Raw genomic sequence first — 11579 nt, 5'->3', positions numbered from 1 at the left:
GAACCCCGACAGTTTTCACCGACTGCCACTGTCTAAACAAGCCATATTACGGGAATGCCTATTAGCATTAGAAGTGGACGAAACTTACATAAAAACCTGAGGGATCGCGACTACCGTGTGTGCAGGCAGCATTTCGAGGATGATGACAAGAAGAGTGAGGGAGATGGAACACCTAAACGAAACCGTCTAAAGAGGAATGCTGTGTCAAAAAGGCGCATGGCTATGGAGGTATGTTTGAAGAGAGAGAATGAATCTTGACTGTCTGAGAATCTGAGAAACTGGTTGCAACACCGCGTGTCTTTGCCAGCAAGCACTCTGTTTTGGGAAGGCATACAGGTGCAGTAAATGTAGTCCACTACAGGAGATAAATAAACTGTGAAAACAAACTAGCGCGGGATGGCAAGTGAAATTGTGAGCGACCTGAGGCATTCGAGGTGGTTGATGTCAAGCATGCTAGTGTAGGTTCAGTGAAGTAGACTCTAATTGACGAGGGCGCACAAGGTCAGATGGTGGACCATTACGCAACGGAGGAGGGCTACGGAGGAATTATATAAAGTCGTACTAGAAGTGCTCTTCAAGATGTAAGTACACCACCAGTGGTGTGATATTACAAAGTTGAATCCATGTTATATCATACCGTGTTGCAATTACTTTGTAAGAGTAGTCTAGGCCTACCTGTAGGCCTACTCTCCATACAACTCTTCAAATCAGCTGCCTGCACACACGGTAGTCGCTATCCCTCCGGGTTTTTATGTCAGTTTCGTCCACTTCTGATGCTATTAGCCATTCCCGTAATATGGCTGGTTTAGACAGTGGCAGTCGGTGAAAACTGTCGGGGTTCCAGCTTTTCATTTTAGGGCCGCAGCCGGTAGGCTATAAGAACCGCGGACCATGTTTAGCCTACCTAGCCACCTGATGGAGTAGCCTGCATCCGGGTCAGACTAGAGAGTGCAACAGTGAGACACCTCTGAAAACACTGGCCAGTGAAAGACTGTGTGGTCCGATGATCTTATCTGTGCCTCGGTTTGATTGAGCGTTTTGAGGTTGTTTGGGGAAACATCAGAAAATAATATTTACAAATTGGCCCCGTCGTGATGCATTGGCTGCGTCATTCCCCAAAAAGCTTAAAATAAGCTAACTCCATGACGGCGCGGCATTCCCCTGAATGGCTCATCATTAGATACATTTTGGGGCATGGGAAATCGATGGTGAAACTTTCATTTTACGCCGGAACTATCCTTTAAAATCAGACAATGGAATGAAGACGTCTAGTCCTAGCTGTTTCTGAAGTTCATTCCAGGTTGAGGGGGCATTGTATTGAAATGCTGATTTCCCAAGGTTGGTTCTAGGGGTAGGTGGGTTAAACAGAATAATATCTTTTGATCTAAGATTATATATTTTATTTGAGGAAGAAAACAATGACAAGTAAGAGGGAAGCAGATCAATGACTGCTTTGTAAATAAAAGTAAGCCGATGAAGCTGCCTACGTACTGACAGTGGGTGGCAACCTGACAAAATATAAAGGTCACAATGATGGGTTTAGTATTTGGCTCCAGTAATAAAGCGTAATGCTGAATGATAAACAGAATCTAGAGCCTGTAGCACAGATTTAGAAGCATGCATATAAATAATGTCACCATAGTGACAGAGACAAATGTAGATGTGACTAGCTCCTTTCTGGCTCTAACATTAAAACATGCCTTATTTCTATAATAAAATCCTAACTTTATTTTTAATTTACGCATCAAATTGGTCACATGAGAATTAAAAGTTAGTTTGTAATGACGTCGGTTGTATCATTGGACTTGTATATACGGACTTCTATGATAGCATTGCTTGTGTGTTTAGGTAGAGTTTCCAGTCCAGTTCAGGCAAGTTAACGATCTGTACGGATACCAAAAAAAGGGCAGTCATGGGTAAGTGGTTAGTTAGGGTGTCCGACTTGTAGCCCAAAGGTTGCCGGTTCGACTCCCGACCCGCCAGGTTAGTAATTAACCTGTGCTCTCCCCCATCCTCCTCCATGACGGAGGTAACCTGAGCATGGAACCGTCCCACCGCACTGCTCTTGGGGCGCCATCACTGTAAAACCTGATGATCTATCTCAAAAAATGATTCATGTTAACATCACTTAAAAGCAGCCGAAAGTGAAGATTACTTAACTATTGAAAGTGAAGTGCACTCATTTTGATTTTGCAGTCCATTTACTTGTTTCTTATAAGTGACTATAACATCATTGATGACATAGTCACTCATAAGACTCAAGTTGGCATAATGAATTATGGATCATGGTTGGAGTGACATCACATATAAAAGCAGAAAACATTAGCATAGCCCTTCTGCTTCTATTTTGACACCTGTTTAGGCCTACTACAGACATTTTGCGAGGTGAGGCGTTCAGCAGACTTTCTAGCAATGCAAAAATGAAGACAAAATTTGACAACTGTGTCACGATGGTCTGACTGGTAGTCTAATACACTGCAATGCAGTGTGTATTTATGCTTTGCATAATTTGAAGAACCTCTTGCATAATTGCAATCATTATTCGACTGGCGAGTTGAAAATGTGCTCATTGCAATAGCCTGGATCAACGTCAACGCCAAACAACCCCTCGAGACAGGTGCATGCATCAACAGCCAATGGGATTGCAGATCTTTCGAAGTGGACAGAGCGCGAGCAAGCCAGAAAGACTCGACACGTCACTCACTCAGAGTACCAATCGATGACGACCACACACTGCCGCCAGTTGAGCTCGAAGTATCAGTCTCAGGTTTGTGGTCTTTCGATATGCAATGTGAATTTATGAGGAACTACTGTTTCATGGCTTAATTTCAAACATGTATCTGACACGGGAATGCCGGCAACATGTAGTCTGATTTTGTTTCCATCGTGTTGTGGTCATGATATTGTCGAAGCGTGGTGGCCAGTTAACCAGTTTGCTTCAATGTATGCTAGCCACATGTCTCGCGCCGAGGTTATCTAACTAGCAAACCTTTTCGTCGTCGTGTAATATGAAAGCATTTAGATATATGTCGGGCTTTCCACACGACATGCCTACATTATATGGATGTAGAACTACTTATTGTGTACGGTGGTCACAGTAGTATTACTAAGTATTTGTCCCGAGGCCCGTGTTGTCGTTGAAAAGCTGTTGCAAGCTATTCCAAAATGTGGAAATGCAAGTTGTGTGGTTTTTCTACTGCCGTTAAAGTGCGGTTAATGAGTCATTACAGACTATTACATGGCCAGTACTCTGCAACATGCCCATTACCATGCCCCTTTTACCATTGCATGTGCAATTTCAGAACCTTCAATTCGCTAAAGGTTCATATGTCTCGAGTGCATGATCATGCAACGCCGAGGTCTGGGAGGGAAGTTGGCAGTAGGGTTTTCAAATGCCCACTTTGTGAATTTAGACAGCCGTTTGTTGAACGTGACATGTTTCTCCACCTCGGTAGACATTTACAACAAAAACAAATAGTCCCGTGTCCATTCAAAGACTGCACATTTACCTCAAATGTGCATTCTACATTTCGATCGCACAAACACAGGGAACATAGTAATTCTTCAGACTATGCACCTGAGCTGGTTCAGCCGATTTCGTCTGACCCTCCTCAAAATTGTGTCAGTGAGGAAGGGTCTGATGAATTCGATGAGGAGGAACCCTTTCACTACGAAGTAGATGACACTGATGCATTGGATCAGAAATTGGAATATAATTTGGCTGCCTTCTTTTTGAAGATGGAATCGATTCTTCATGTTAGTAATAGAGCAACACAAGAAATTGTTGAGCACATTGATCAGCTCTTTACTCTCTCTGAACCCATCCTGAAGAAAGTAATTGGTGACAGTCTGAAAAAGCACAATTGCCCTGTTACTGACACAATTGTCACTTCAATTGTGCAAGCAGTTTCAGAGTGTAACATCTTACACAGATCAGTGAAAAGTGAAGGTCTGCTGTCAACAGCCAAGAGGAGAAAGTCATATGTACAGCAGAGGTTTCCACATATCAAACCCATTGAGTACCTTATTGATGGTACCCAAAGAAAATGTGTTTATGTGCCTCTTCTCTCGTCCTTACAGGAATTGATGAAAAAGCCGGATATTGCAGACATTGCATTTCAACCAAGAACCGCAAATCCTGGTGAGTTTGCATCACATGTTGATGGCTCTTATTATCAGGGCAATATACTCTTTGCGGAAGGAGGTGTTAAGTTTGCCTTGATTCTGTATGCAGACGACCTAGAAATTGCTTGTCCTCTTGGCACGTCAAGGGGATATTACAAAATGTGTGCAATGTACTGGTCCCTGGCAAACTTGCCAGTTAAATATCGCTCTGCCCTACACACCATTCAGCTTGCAATGTTGTGCAATTCAAAAGATGTCCAAAGATTTGGATATGCAAAAGTTTTTGCACCACTGCTGAATGATTTAAAGATTCTTGAACAGGATGGCGTCTACATTGAAACTTTAGGTGACTCCATAATAGGGACAGTTTTCTCTGTTGTGTCAGACAACCTCGCGGCTCATGGAATGGCTGGTTTTAACCAAAGTTTTAGGTCTGTCTATAGTTGTCGTTTTTGTCTTTACTCCAAAACTGATGTACAGACATTGGATGCAACCACTGATGCTTGCCAGATGAGGTCAATAGACCAACATGACCACCTCACACAACAGATTCAGGAAAATGAAAATGTTGGGGAAACATATGGTGTCAAAGGCACTTGTGTTTTGTCTGATGAGCTTGTGTATTTCCACACCATCACAGGGTTTCCACCAGACCTGCTGCATGACCTCCTGGAAGGTGTAGTGCCTGTGGAGTTGGCCCTTTGCTTGCAAGGTATGATTTCAGTGAAACACTTCACTCTTAACGATCTAAATCAGGCAATTAAGACATTTCCTTATCAGCACAATGACAAAGTAGACCGTCCTCATCCAGTTACTGCAAGTTTTTCATCTCGAGGAACAATTGGAGGTAATGGGCATGAGAATCATGCTCTTTTGCGATTACTTCCTGTAATTATTGGTTCCAAAATTCCAGATGGGGACAGGTTTTGGGAAATACTAATGGCATTAAAAGATGTGGTAGATCTTGCCATGTGTCACAAATTCACAGAAGAAACATTGCAGTACATGTCCTGCAAAATCTCAGAGCACAGACAGATACTCCAGGAGGTGTTTCCTAATTTAATGTTGAGGCCAAAACACCATTTCCTGGAGCATTATCCTCACCTCATTCGATGCTTTGGGCCCCTTGTCCATCTATGGACAATGAGATTTGAGGGGAAACACAGGATTTTTAAAAGGATCATACATGAGGCTAACAACTTCAAAAATGTGTTAAAAACATGTGCAGAGAGACATCAACTGATGATGACATACCACTTATCATCACCCAAATTTTTCAAACCACCAATTGAGATGTCTCAAGTCAAATCAGCCTTCATTGACACCTTACCGCCTGAGGTACAAGCCAGTGTTTCACAGACTGTGGACGACTTGACTGTCCTTAGTACAAATCGAGTAAACATTGATGGAACATCATTTGCGGTTGGCATGTTTGTCTGCACTGGTGTTCAAAACTCCTTGCCAGAATTTAAAGAAATTACGAACATACTACTGCTTGCAAATGAAATCACTGTTGTGCTGAAGGATTATGATGCATGGTATGTTGAGCATTTACGGTCATTCGAATTGACTGTTACTGATGGAAATAGCCATGTTGTTCGCTATGTCCGTGAACTGAAAGATCAGACACCATTGTATGCTTATAGAGTGTCTGATAGACTCATTCTTACACCTAAACATTTCATCCCCGTCTCTGATGAAGATTGCTAGTGTGTGTGTGTGTGTGTGCATGCGCGCATGCGCATGGGCGCGTGCGTCAGAGACATGAGGTGTGATTGTTTTTGAAGGCTATAGTGTGAGACAGAGATTTGTGGGCAATGTATGCACCAGCACATTTTTTGCATTTTTGTCTCATAATATTGTTTGCTTGTGTTTGTTTGTTCAAGGCAATTCCTGTTGTACCGATGGCCTCACCCCTGAAGTTGCGCGTCATTTTGGCTGATGACAACGCTGAAATTCTTGTCTTGCCATCTCGACCCAGTACAGTTGACGAACTAGTTTCAGAAATTAAAACAAGATTTGGGCTTGTGTACGACTTCAGTATGAAGACCCAGATTTTAATGCATTTTGCAACCTCGTCAGCATTGATAGCCTCCCATCCATTGCAACTGTCAAAGTGATTCACGTCATAGAATTGAATCTCAGCCCCGTAGACTTAGATGTCAGCTCCATCAGTACAGATGACACAGTTATTCTTTCCTCACCGGAGAGAAGCTGTAGGACTGAGGTCTGGCCAGAGTACTTCACTGTGCCATCGTTTACCTATGAGGTTGAATATATTCTGAGTCAGGGCAATACAGCCTATGAGAAGGAAGCAAAGCCCCTGAAGCTAACTAAAGATCAGAAACACAACATATTGGAGGCAATGGCTATAGAGATGTATAAATATGCTGGGTACCCAAGTGGCAAACAAATTCGCCAAGCTGCTGAGGCTTTAGTGAAAAAGCATCCGTGTCTGAAAGAGAAGACCGGAACAGGATATGATGCCTGGAAAAACAGCCTTTTCTTTAAGATGGGCAACTACCGTACGAAACTTAGCAGAGCAGGCCTGAAAGAGGTGTCAGTGAATGCAGGAAAGCGTAGTCGACTTCACCCCACTGCTCCATCAGCCCACTCTCAAATCAAGCGCCCCAGACGGGGAGAGATTAATTACCTACCAAATTATCCCGCCGGTGAAAGCAAGGACAGCTTGGAGGCTCAAAGAAATGAACTCCATAGTGAGTTTCAGAAAGCTCCTGCCGAAAGAGATGGACCACTCATCTTCTTGCTCATGCAGAGAACATTCGCGTTGAGACGTGAGGAAATAATCAACAGTCCAAGGCCTATTGCAGAGCTGAGGGAGCGGTGGCCTGCCCTCTTCTGTGAAGCCCAGGTAAGTTGAAAGCTGATTGTTAGTTACTGTATATATGTATATGTAACAGTTATACAGGCATTTCAAAATTCTATGTTTTGTTTTTTGTTTATTTTTTGTCTTGTTGTTTCCACAGCTTTACAAGGAGGTCCATCGCATCACGAACCAAAACCTCCCCTTCAACTTCTTCGCGGCACTGGACAAATACACTCCACAGCTCCTGAACCTCTACAAAGAGAAGCAGACGGGAACCTTGGGCAAGAAAATGGCTGCGCTTCTTTCTGATTACAGTAAACAGGTAAGTGTCATGAATATAGGATAGGCATCAAACAAGTTTTGTAATTACATCCATGACCATATTCCTACGTTTTGCATCTCTGTATAAATGTGTGGTCTGTGAAGATGCTCAGATAACTGAACATAGATGAGTTGTTAGGTAATTTTATTGACCAAGGACTTGCATATTAAGTAAAGTGTGAAGACTCATTAAAGGAACAGTCCACCGTACTTCCATAATTAAATGTCTTCTCTGAGTTGAGACAAGCTGATACCTCTTTCAGCTTTGTGCGTGCTCTCAGTCTGCCAGACATAATGTTACTCCTTTTAGTATGTAGCTAGGCTCAGCATGGCCACTGGCATTTTTGAAGGCTGAAGTTAGGTCTGACCAAACTATTGTACCTTTTCTCTATTTACATTGAACCAAGCCACACAAAACATGTAGGCCTATATTTTCTATGCTACAATGGCCACTATAGTACATTGGTTTCTCATTTGTGAACACCCCTGGCTGCGTGCACACAAGGTGTTTCTACGCCTTTCATTATTGGGCCATTTTTGTAGCATAGAAACTGTGTAACTGGTCATATTAATGTATAAGAAGAAAGTGTTTGGTCCAGTGTTAATTTCGTCAACCATGACTATGACTAAAATATTTCGTCAATGCCCTTTTTTGATTTTCGTCATTTAGACTAAGACTAAGACTAAATTGGGAAGGCAATGACTAAAATATGACTAAGACTAAAATTGATTTTCGTCATTGTGACTAAGACTAAGACTAAATTTTAAAAAGCTGACGAAATTAACACTGGTATTAAATAAAATAGAGAAAAAGAGAACCAGTGTGTGAAGAAGTTTTATTCTGTACAGTGTGATATATGTTAAAAAGAGAAGCAGTGTGCGGAGAAGGTTTATTCTCTACAGTCAATAATATATGTTAAAAGTGTGTGGAGAAGTTCTGTAATGTACAGTGTTGACTAAAATGACGAAAATGACTAAAAATTGACTAAGACTAAAATTGATTTTCGTCATTTAGACTAAGACTAAGACTAAATTGGGAAGGCAATGACTAAAATATGACTAAGACTAAAATTGATTTTCGTCATTGTGACTAAGACTACGACTAAATTTAAAAAAGCTGACAAAATTAACACTGGTTTGATCTCAGGCTAGCTTCATACATTCTAATAGGAGTAACATTGTGTCTGGCTGGGAGCAAGCAAAAGGCACAGGGTGGTATGGATTTCACATTTCATTGTGGAAGTATGCTGCACCGTTTGTTTAAGATCATACCACCACAGCGACAGATGTCATACATCAAGGAGTGAGTGAAGGTTGTTGCCACATCTGTCTAAAAAAATGCTGTGGTGTCGTACCAGGTTAGGCTAATGTTTAGGTGTTGCAGTGGGCACCCCTTACGATGAAGAGAGCCCCCATCACTGTGGTACTAACTGGGGTTATTCAGTAGAACAATACTGCTTTTCACTGTCCTGAAAAAAAACATCTGTTTGATCAGGAGTATAGTTGGTGTAGTTGTAGAACCTTACAAAGCTCTTTGTCATAACACTCAACAGGATAATGACATCCAGGCAACCAGAACTGCTGTCCTGTTTGGCCTGGCCCTGTATCTCAAAGAAGATGCGTCGGAGATTTTCAAGAGCTGCAAGGTATGCCGTTCATTCATTAACAGCACTTTCAGACCTCCTGCTTTTATGTCGTTCTTACCATCATGCTGCAATTTTTGACTTGACAATCTATGTACACGTGTGTGTATCCGCATGCATACACGCATCCTCTATACAATCTCAATGTGGATATTCACTGTTCAAGAAATTAAAGGGAGCATCAAAATAATGCATTGCTTTTACAAGGTAATCATACCTCTATGAAATCAGCCTGTCCAGTTAGGAAGCAACACTGGTTGAATCGAAACTGTGTTTCTTTTTTTACTTTTACTTTTGACATCTCAACAGTTTCCTTCCAACACAGGTAACTTATCTGAGTAACCAGTAGACCTGTGTACTTGTCTTATGATCAGCTGACTGGATCAAGTTTGTGTTGGTTAGGTTAGGTTTACAGCTTTTTTTTGGTCAGTTTTGCATTCTGACTCTTTCGCACCTGCCGGTACCATAAGGCAGTGTTAATCACCCACTGAAGTCGCTGAGGTAGTGCTGCTCATCCAAGATGCCACATCAAGGTGAGGCGTGGCAAGAATGTTTGTGGTGTCTCCCAGCAGTGTCCAGAGTCTAGAGCTCACAGGTGATACCAGGGAACATGCCCTTATGATCAGGAAGATACTCCATAAGTGGCAGCTATGGTTACAGCTAGTTACTGTGAAGTATGGTGCTAGATAACATGAAAAATGTCATGTACGACACTGGTGCACAGTGCTCCTCATAAATGAGGTTGCAGGCAGCATGACATTCTCCATGGCATCTCCAGACTCTGTCATGTTGCTTTCATGTCCTCATTGTGTACCGGCTCTCATCTGTGGTCAGTGAAGGTCACCAGTGGTAAACATGCCAATTTTCACATGTGCAAATGACGCTCCACTGTGATGGGCTTTAACCAAAGGCCCCAAGCATCGGGTCTCATACCCACCTCATGTAGTCTATTCCTAATCATTTGGGCAGAAGTTTGAACAACAGTCACTTGCAAAGCTCATTTTGTGGGGGCTCTGTGCTTCCTGAGCCACCTAGTACAAAGATGGCGATCTGCTGCCAGGTTGGAAACTCTCCTATGGCTGGCATCTATCATCTCCTATTATACTAATATGTGCCATGGTATCACTTGTAAACTCTGGACACTGCTGGGAGAAACCCTCTTGCCACACCTCACCTTGATATGACATCCTGAATGAGCAGCAACACCTGTGCGACTTCAGTGGACTTCTTTGGACTGGTATACATATACTTACCTTTTTGCGTTCCGTTGCTTTGTTTGTAATTGTTAGGAAGTCGACTTCGAGGAATCCCGAACAGGAGCCGTCACACTCCTTGCACTTACCGAAGACAATCCATCTGCAGTACCGTTCAACCCGCAGCACGTTACAGTCATTCTGGAGGACCAGGTGGTTCTTTCACACAAATATTGGGTAGACGCACTTGTTCTTTTGTTTGGTCTGATCTATGCCCTGCACCTAGAGTACCCTGCAAAGCTTAAGGGTTTCTTTGAGTTTATTCAGGTTGTCCTCCTGAACCTCGATGATGGAAGGCGTCAGATTAAGCCAAAATTGCTGTCACTCAAGAATGAGTTAGAACTTGGTGTTTGAACAGGATGAATCTTTCATCTATCAGATGCAGAACTTTCACTGTCGCTTAAATATTGGGCAGCCGCTATTGTTCTTTTGTTTGGCCTGATCTATGCCCTGCACCTAGAATATTTGTTTGTTTAAAAATTGTCATCAGTAAACAGTGTTGTACAGGTCTATCTACGGTACAAGTGGGTGCCCAAGAAAAATGATTTTTATTGCCCTAAAGTTTCATGATTCATTTTGCCTGATGTTCCAACCCTGTTGTGAAAATGAAAATTAGGGATGAAAAAGTTTGGGCTGGTATACGTACAGTCAATCCGGAAAGTATTCACAGCGCTTCACTTTTTTCACATTTTATTATCTTACAGCCTTATTCCAAATGCTACAAATGAATCTGTTGTCAAAATCCTACACAAAAAAATCCGTTATGACCATGTGAAAAACAAGTTGTCTTGACTGTTTTTAAAAAAAATACATTTTCAAAACTAAGAAATCATATTTACAAAAGTATTCACAGCCTTTGCTTAATACTTTGTAGAACCACCTTTGGCAGCAACTACTTCCATTTCGAAATGAAAAGGGATTAAAAGGGAGGTCATCGGTTTGTGTTTCAACCCTTCAGTACATTGAAATTGTACATTTTGAGTCTGCACCTGGCTAAAATAGATGGGTGTGAGTTTTGAATGAAATCCTATGGAGAGTATCATGATCCGCTTATGTAGTCACAGTGCATGTTGACATGCATGCTTCTTTAGGTGTAATTCATATTTCCAATGTTGACTGCATCCATACATCGCCAAACCATGTCAGTCCCACAACCATGCTTGACTAGTCAGATGATGCACTTTTTGTGTAAAACTCACTTGTTTACCACCACACATGCTTGACGCCATCTAAAGCAAATTTGTTTATCTTGGTCTCAAGAGATATGAACAGACCAAGGATATGGATCACTGGAACCATGCCGTGTGGTCTGATCAGACCAAGATAAACAAATTTGCTTTAGATGGTGTTAAGCATGTGTGGTGGTAAACAAGTGAATTTTACAAAAAAAAGTGCATCATCTGGCTAGTC

General features: G+C 42.0%; 2 protein-coding genes across 3 annotated transcripts; both read left to right on the top strand.

The window, feature by feature from the left end:
* The first annotated feature begins 2714 nt into the window (after positions 1 to 2714).
* Positions 2715 to 6125, top strand: LOC134456364 (uncharacterized). Of its 2 annotated transcripts, XR_010036322.1 has the most exons (4): positions 2715 to 2767; positions 4081 to 4141; positions 4766 to 4837; positions 6012 to 6125. XR_010036322.1 is itself a non-coding variant. In XM_063207732.1 (3 exons), exons 1-3 carry the CDS (start codon positions 3166 to 3168, stop codon positions 6065 to 6067), a joined length of 1104 nt encoding a protein of 367 aa, XP_063063802.1. In that variant the 5' UTR covers positions 2734 to 3165; the 3' UTR covers positions 6068 to 6125. The 2 variants fall into 2 exon arrangements, 1 of the variants encoding a protein (XP_063063802.1); XM_063207732.1 differs by having other exon boundaries at positions 2734 to 4141.
* Positions 6126 to 6340: 215 nt separating this feature from the next.
* On the top strand, positions 6341 to 10523 carry LOC134457494 (uncharacterized). Its single transcript, XM_063209499.1, has 4 exons — positions 6341 to 6997; positions 7113 to 7274; positions 8827 to 8919; positions 10206 to 10523. Exons 1-4 carry the CDS (start codon positions 6491 to 6493, stop codon positions 10521 to 10523), a joined length of 1080 nt encoding a protein of 359 aa, XP_063065569.1. The 5' UTR covers positions 6341 to 6490.
* The last annotated feature ends 1056 nt before the right edge of the window (positions 10524 to 11579 follow it).

The sequence above is a fragment of the Engraulis encrasicolus genome, chromosome 10 (genome assembly GCF_034702125.1).
Source record: "Engraulis encrasicolus isolate BLACKSEA-1 chromosome 10, IST_EnEncr_1.0, whole genome shotgun sequence".
Lineage (NCBI taxonomy): Eukaryota > Metazoa > Chordata > Actinopteri > Clupeiformes > Engraulidae > Engraulis > Engraulis encrasicolus.
This window is presented reverse-complemented; position numbering and strand designations above follow the sequence as displayed.

Coding starts and splice junctions, on each gene's coding strand:
- LOC134456364 (XM_063207732.1), top strand. CDS start 3,166: ATGTGGAAATGCAAGTTGTGTGGTTTTTCTACTGCCGTTAAAGTGCGG. Junction 4,142..4,765: donor ACCAAGAACCGCAAATCCTG/GTGAGTTTGCAT, acceptor ACACCATCACAG/GGTTTCCACCAGACCTGCTG. Junction 4,838..6,011: donor GTTGGCCCTTTGCTTGCAAG/GTATGATTTCAG, acceptor TGTTTGTTCAAG/GCAATTCCTGTTGTACCGAT.
- LOC134457494 (XM_063209499.1), top strand. CDS start 6,491: ATGGCTATAGAGATGTATAAATATGCTGGGTACCCAAGTGGCAAACAA. Junction 6,998..7,112: donor CCCTCTTCTGTGAAGCCCAG/GTAAGTTGAAAG, acceptor TTGTTTCCACAG/CTTTACAAGGAGGTCCATCG. Junction 8,920..10,205: donor AGATTTTCAAGAGCTGCAAG/GTATGCCGTTCA, acceptor TGTAATTGTTAG/GAAGTCGACTTCGAGGAATC.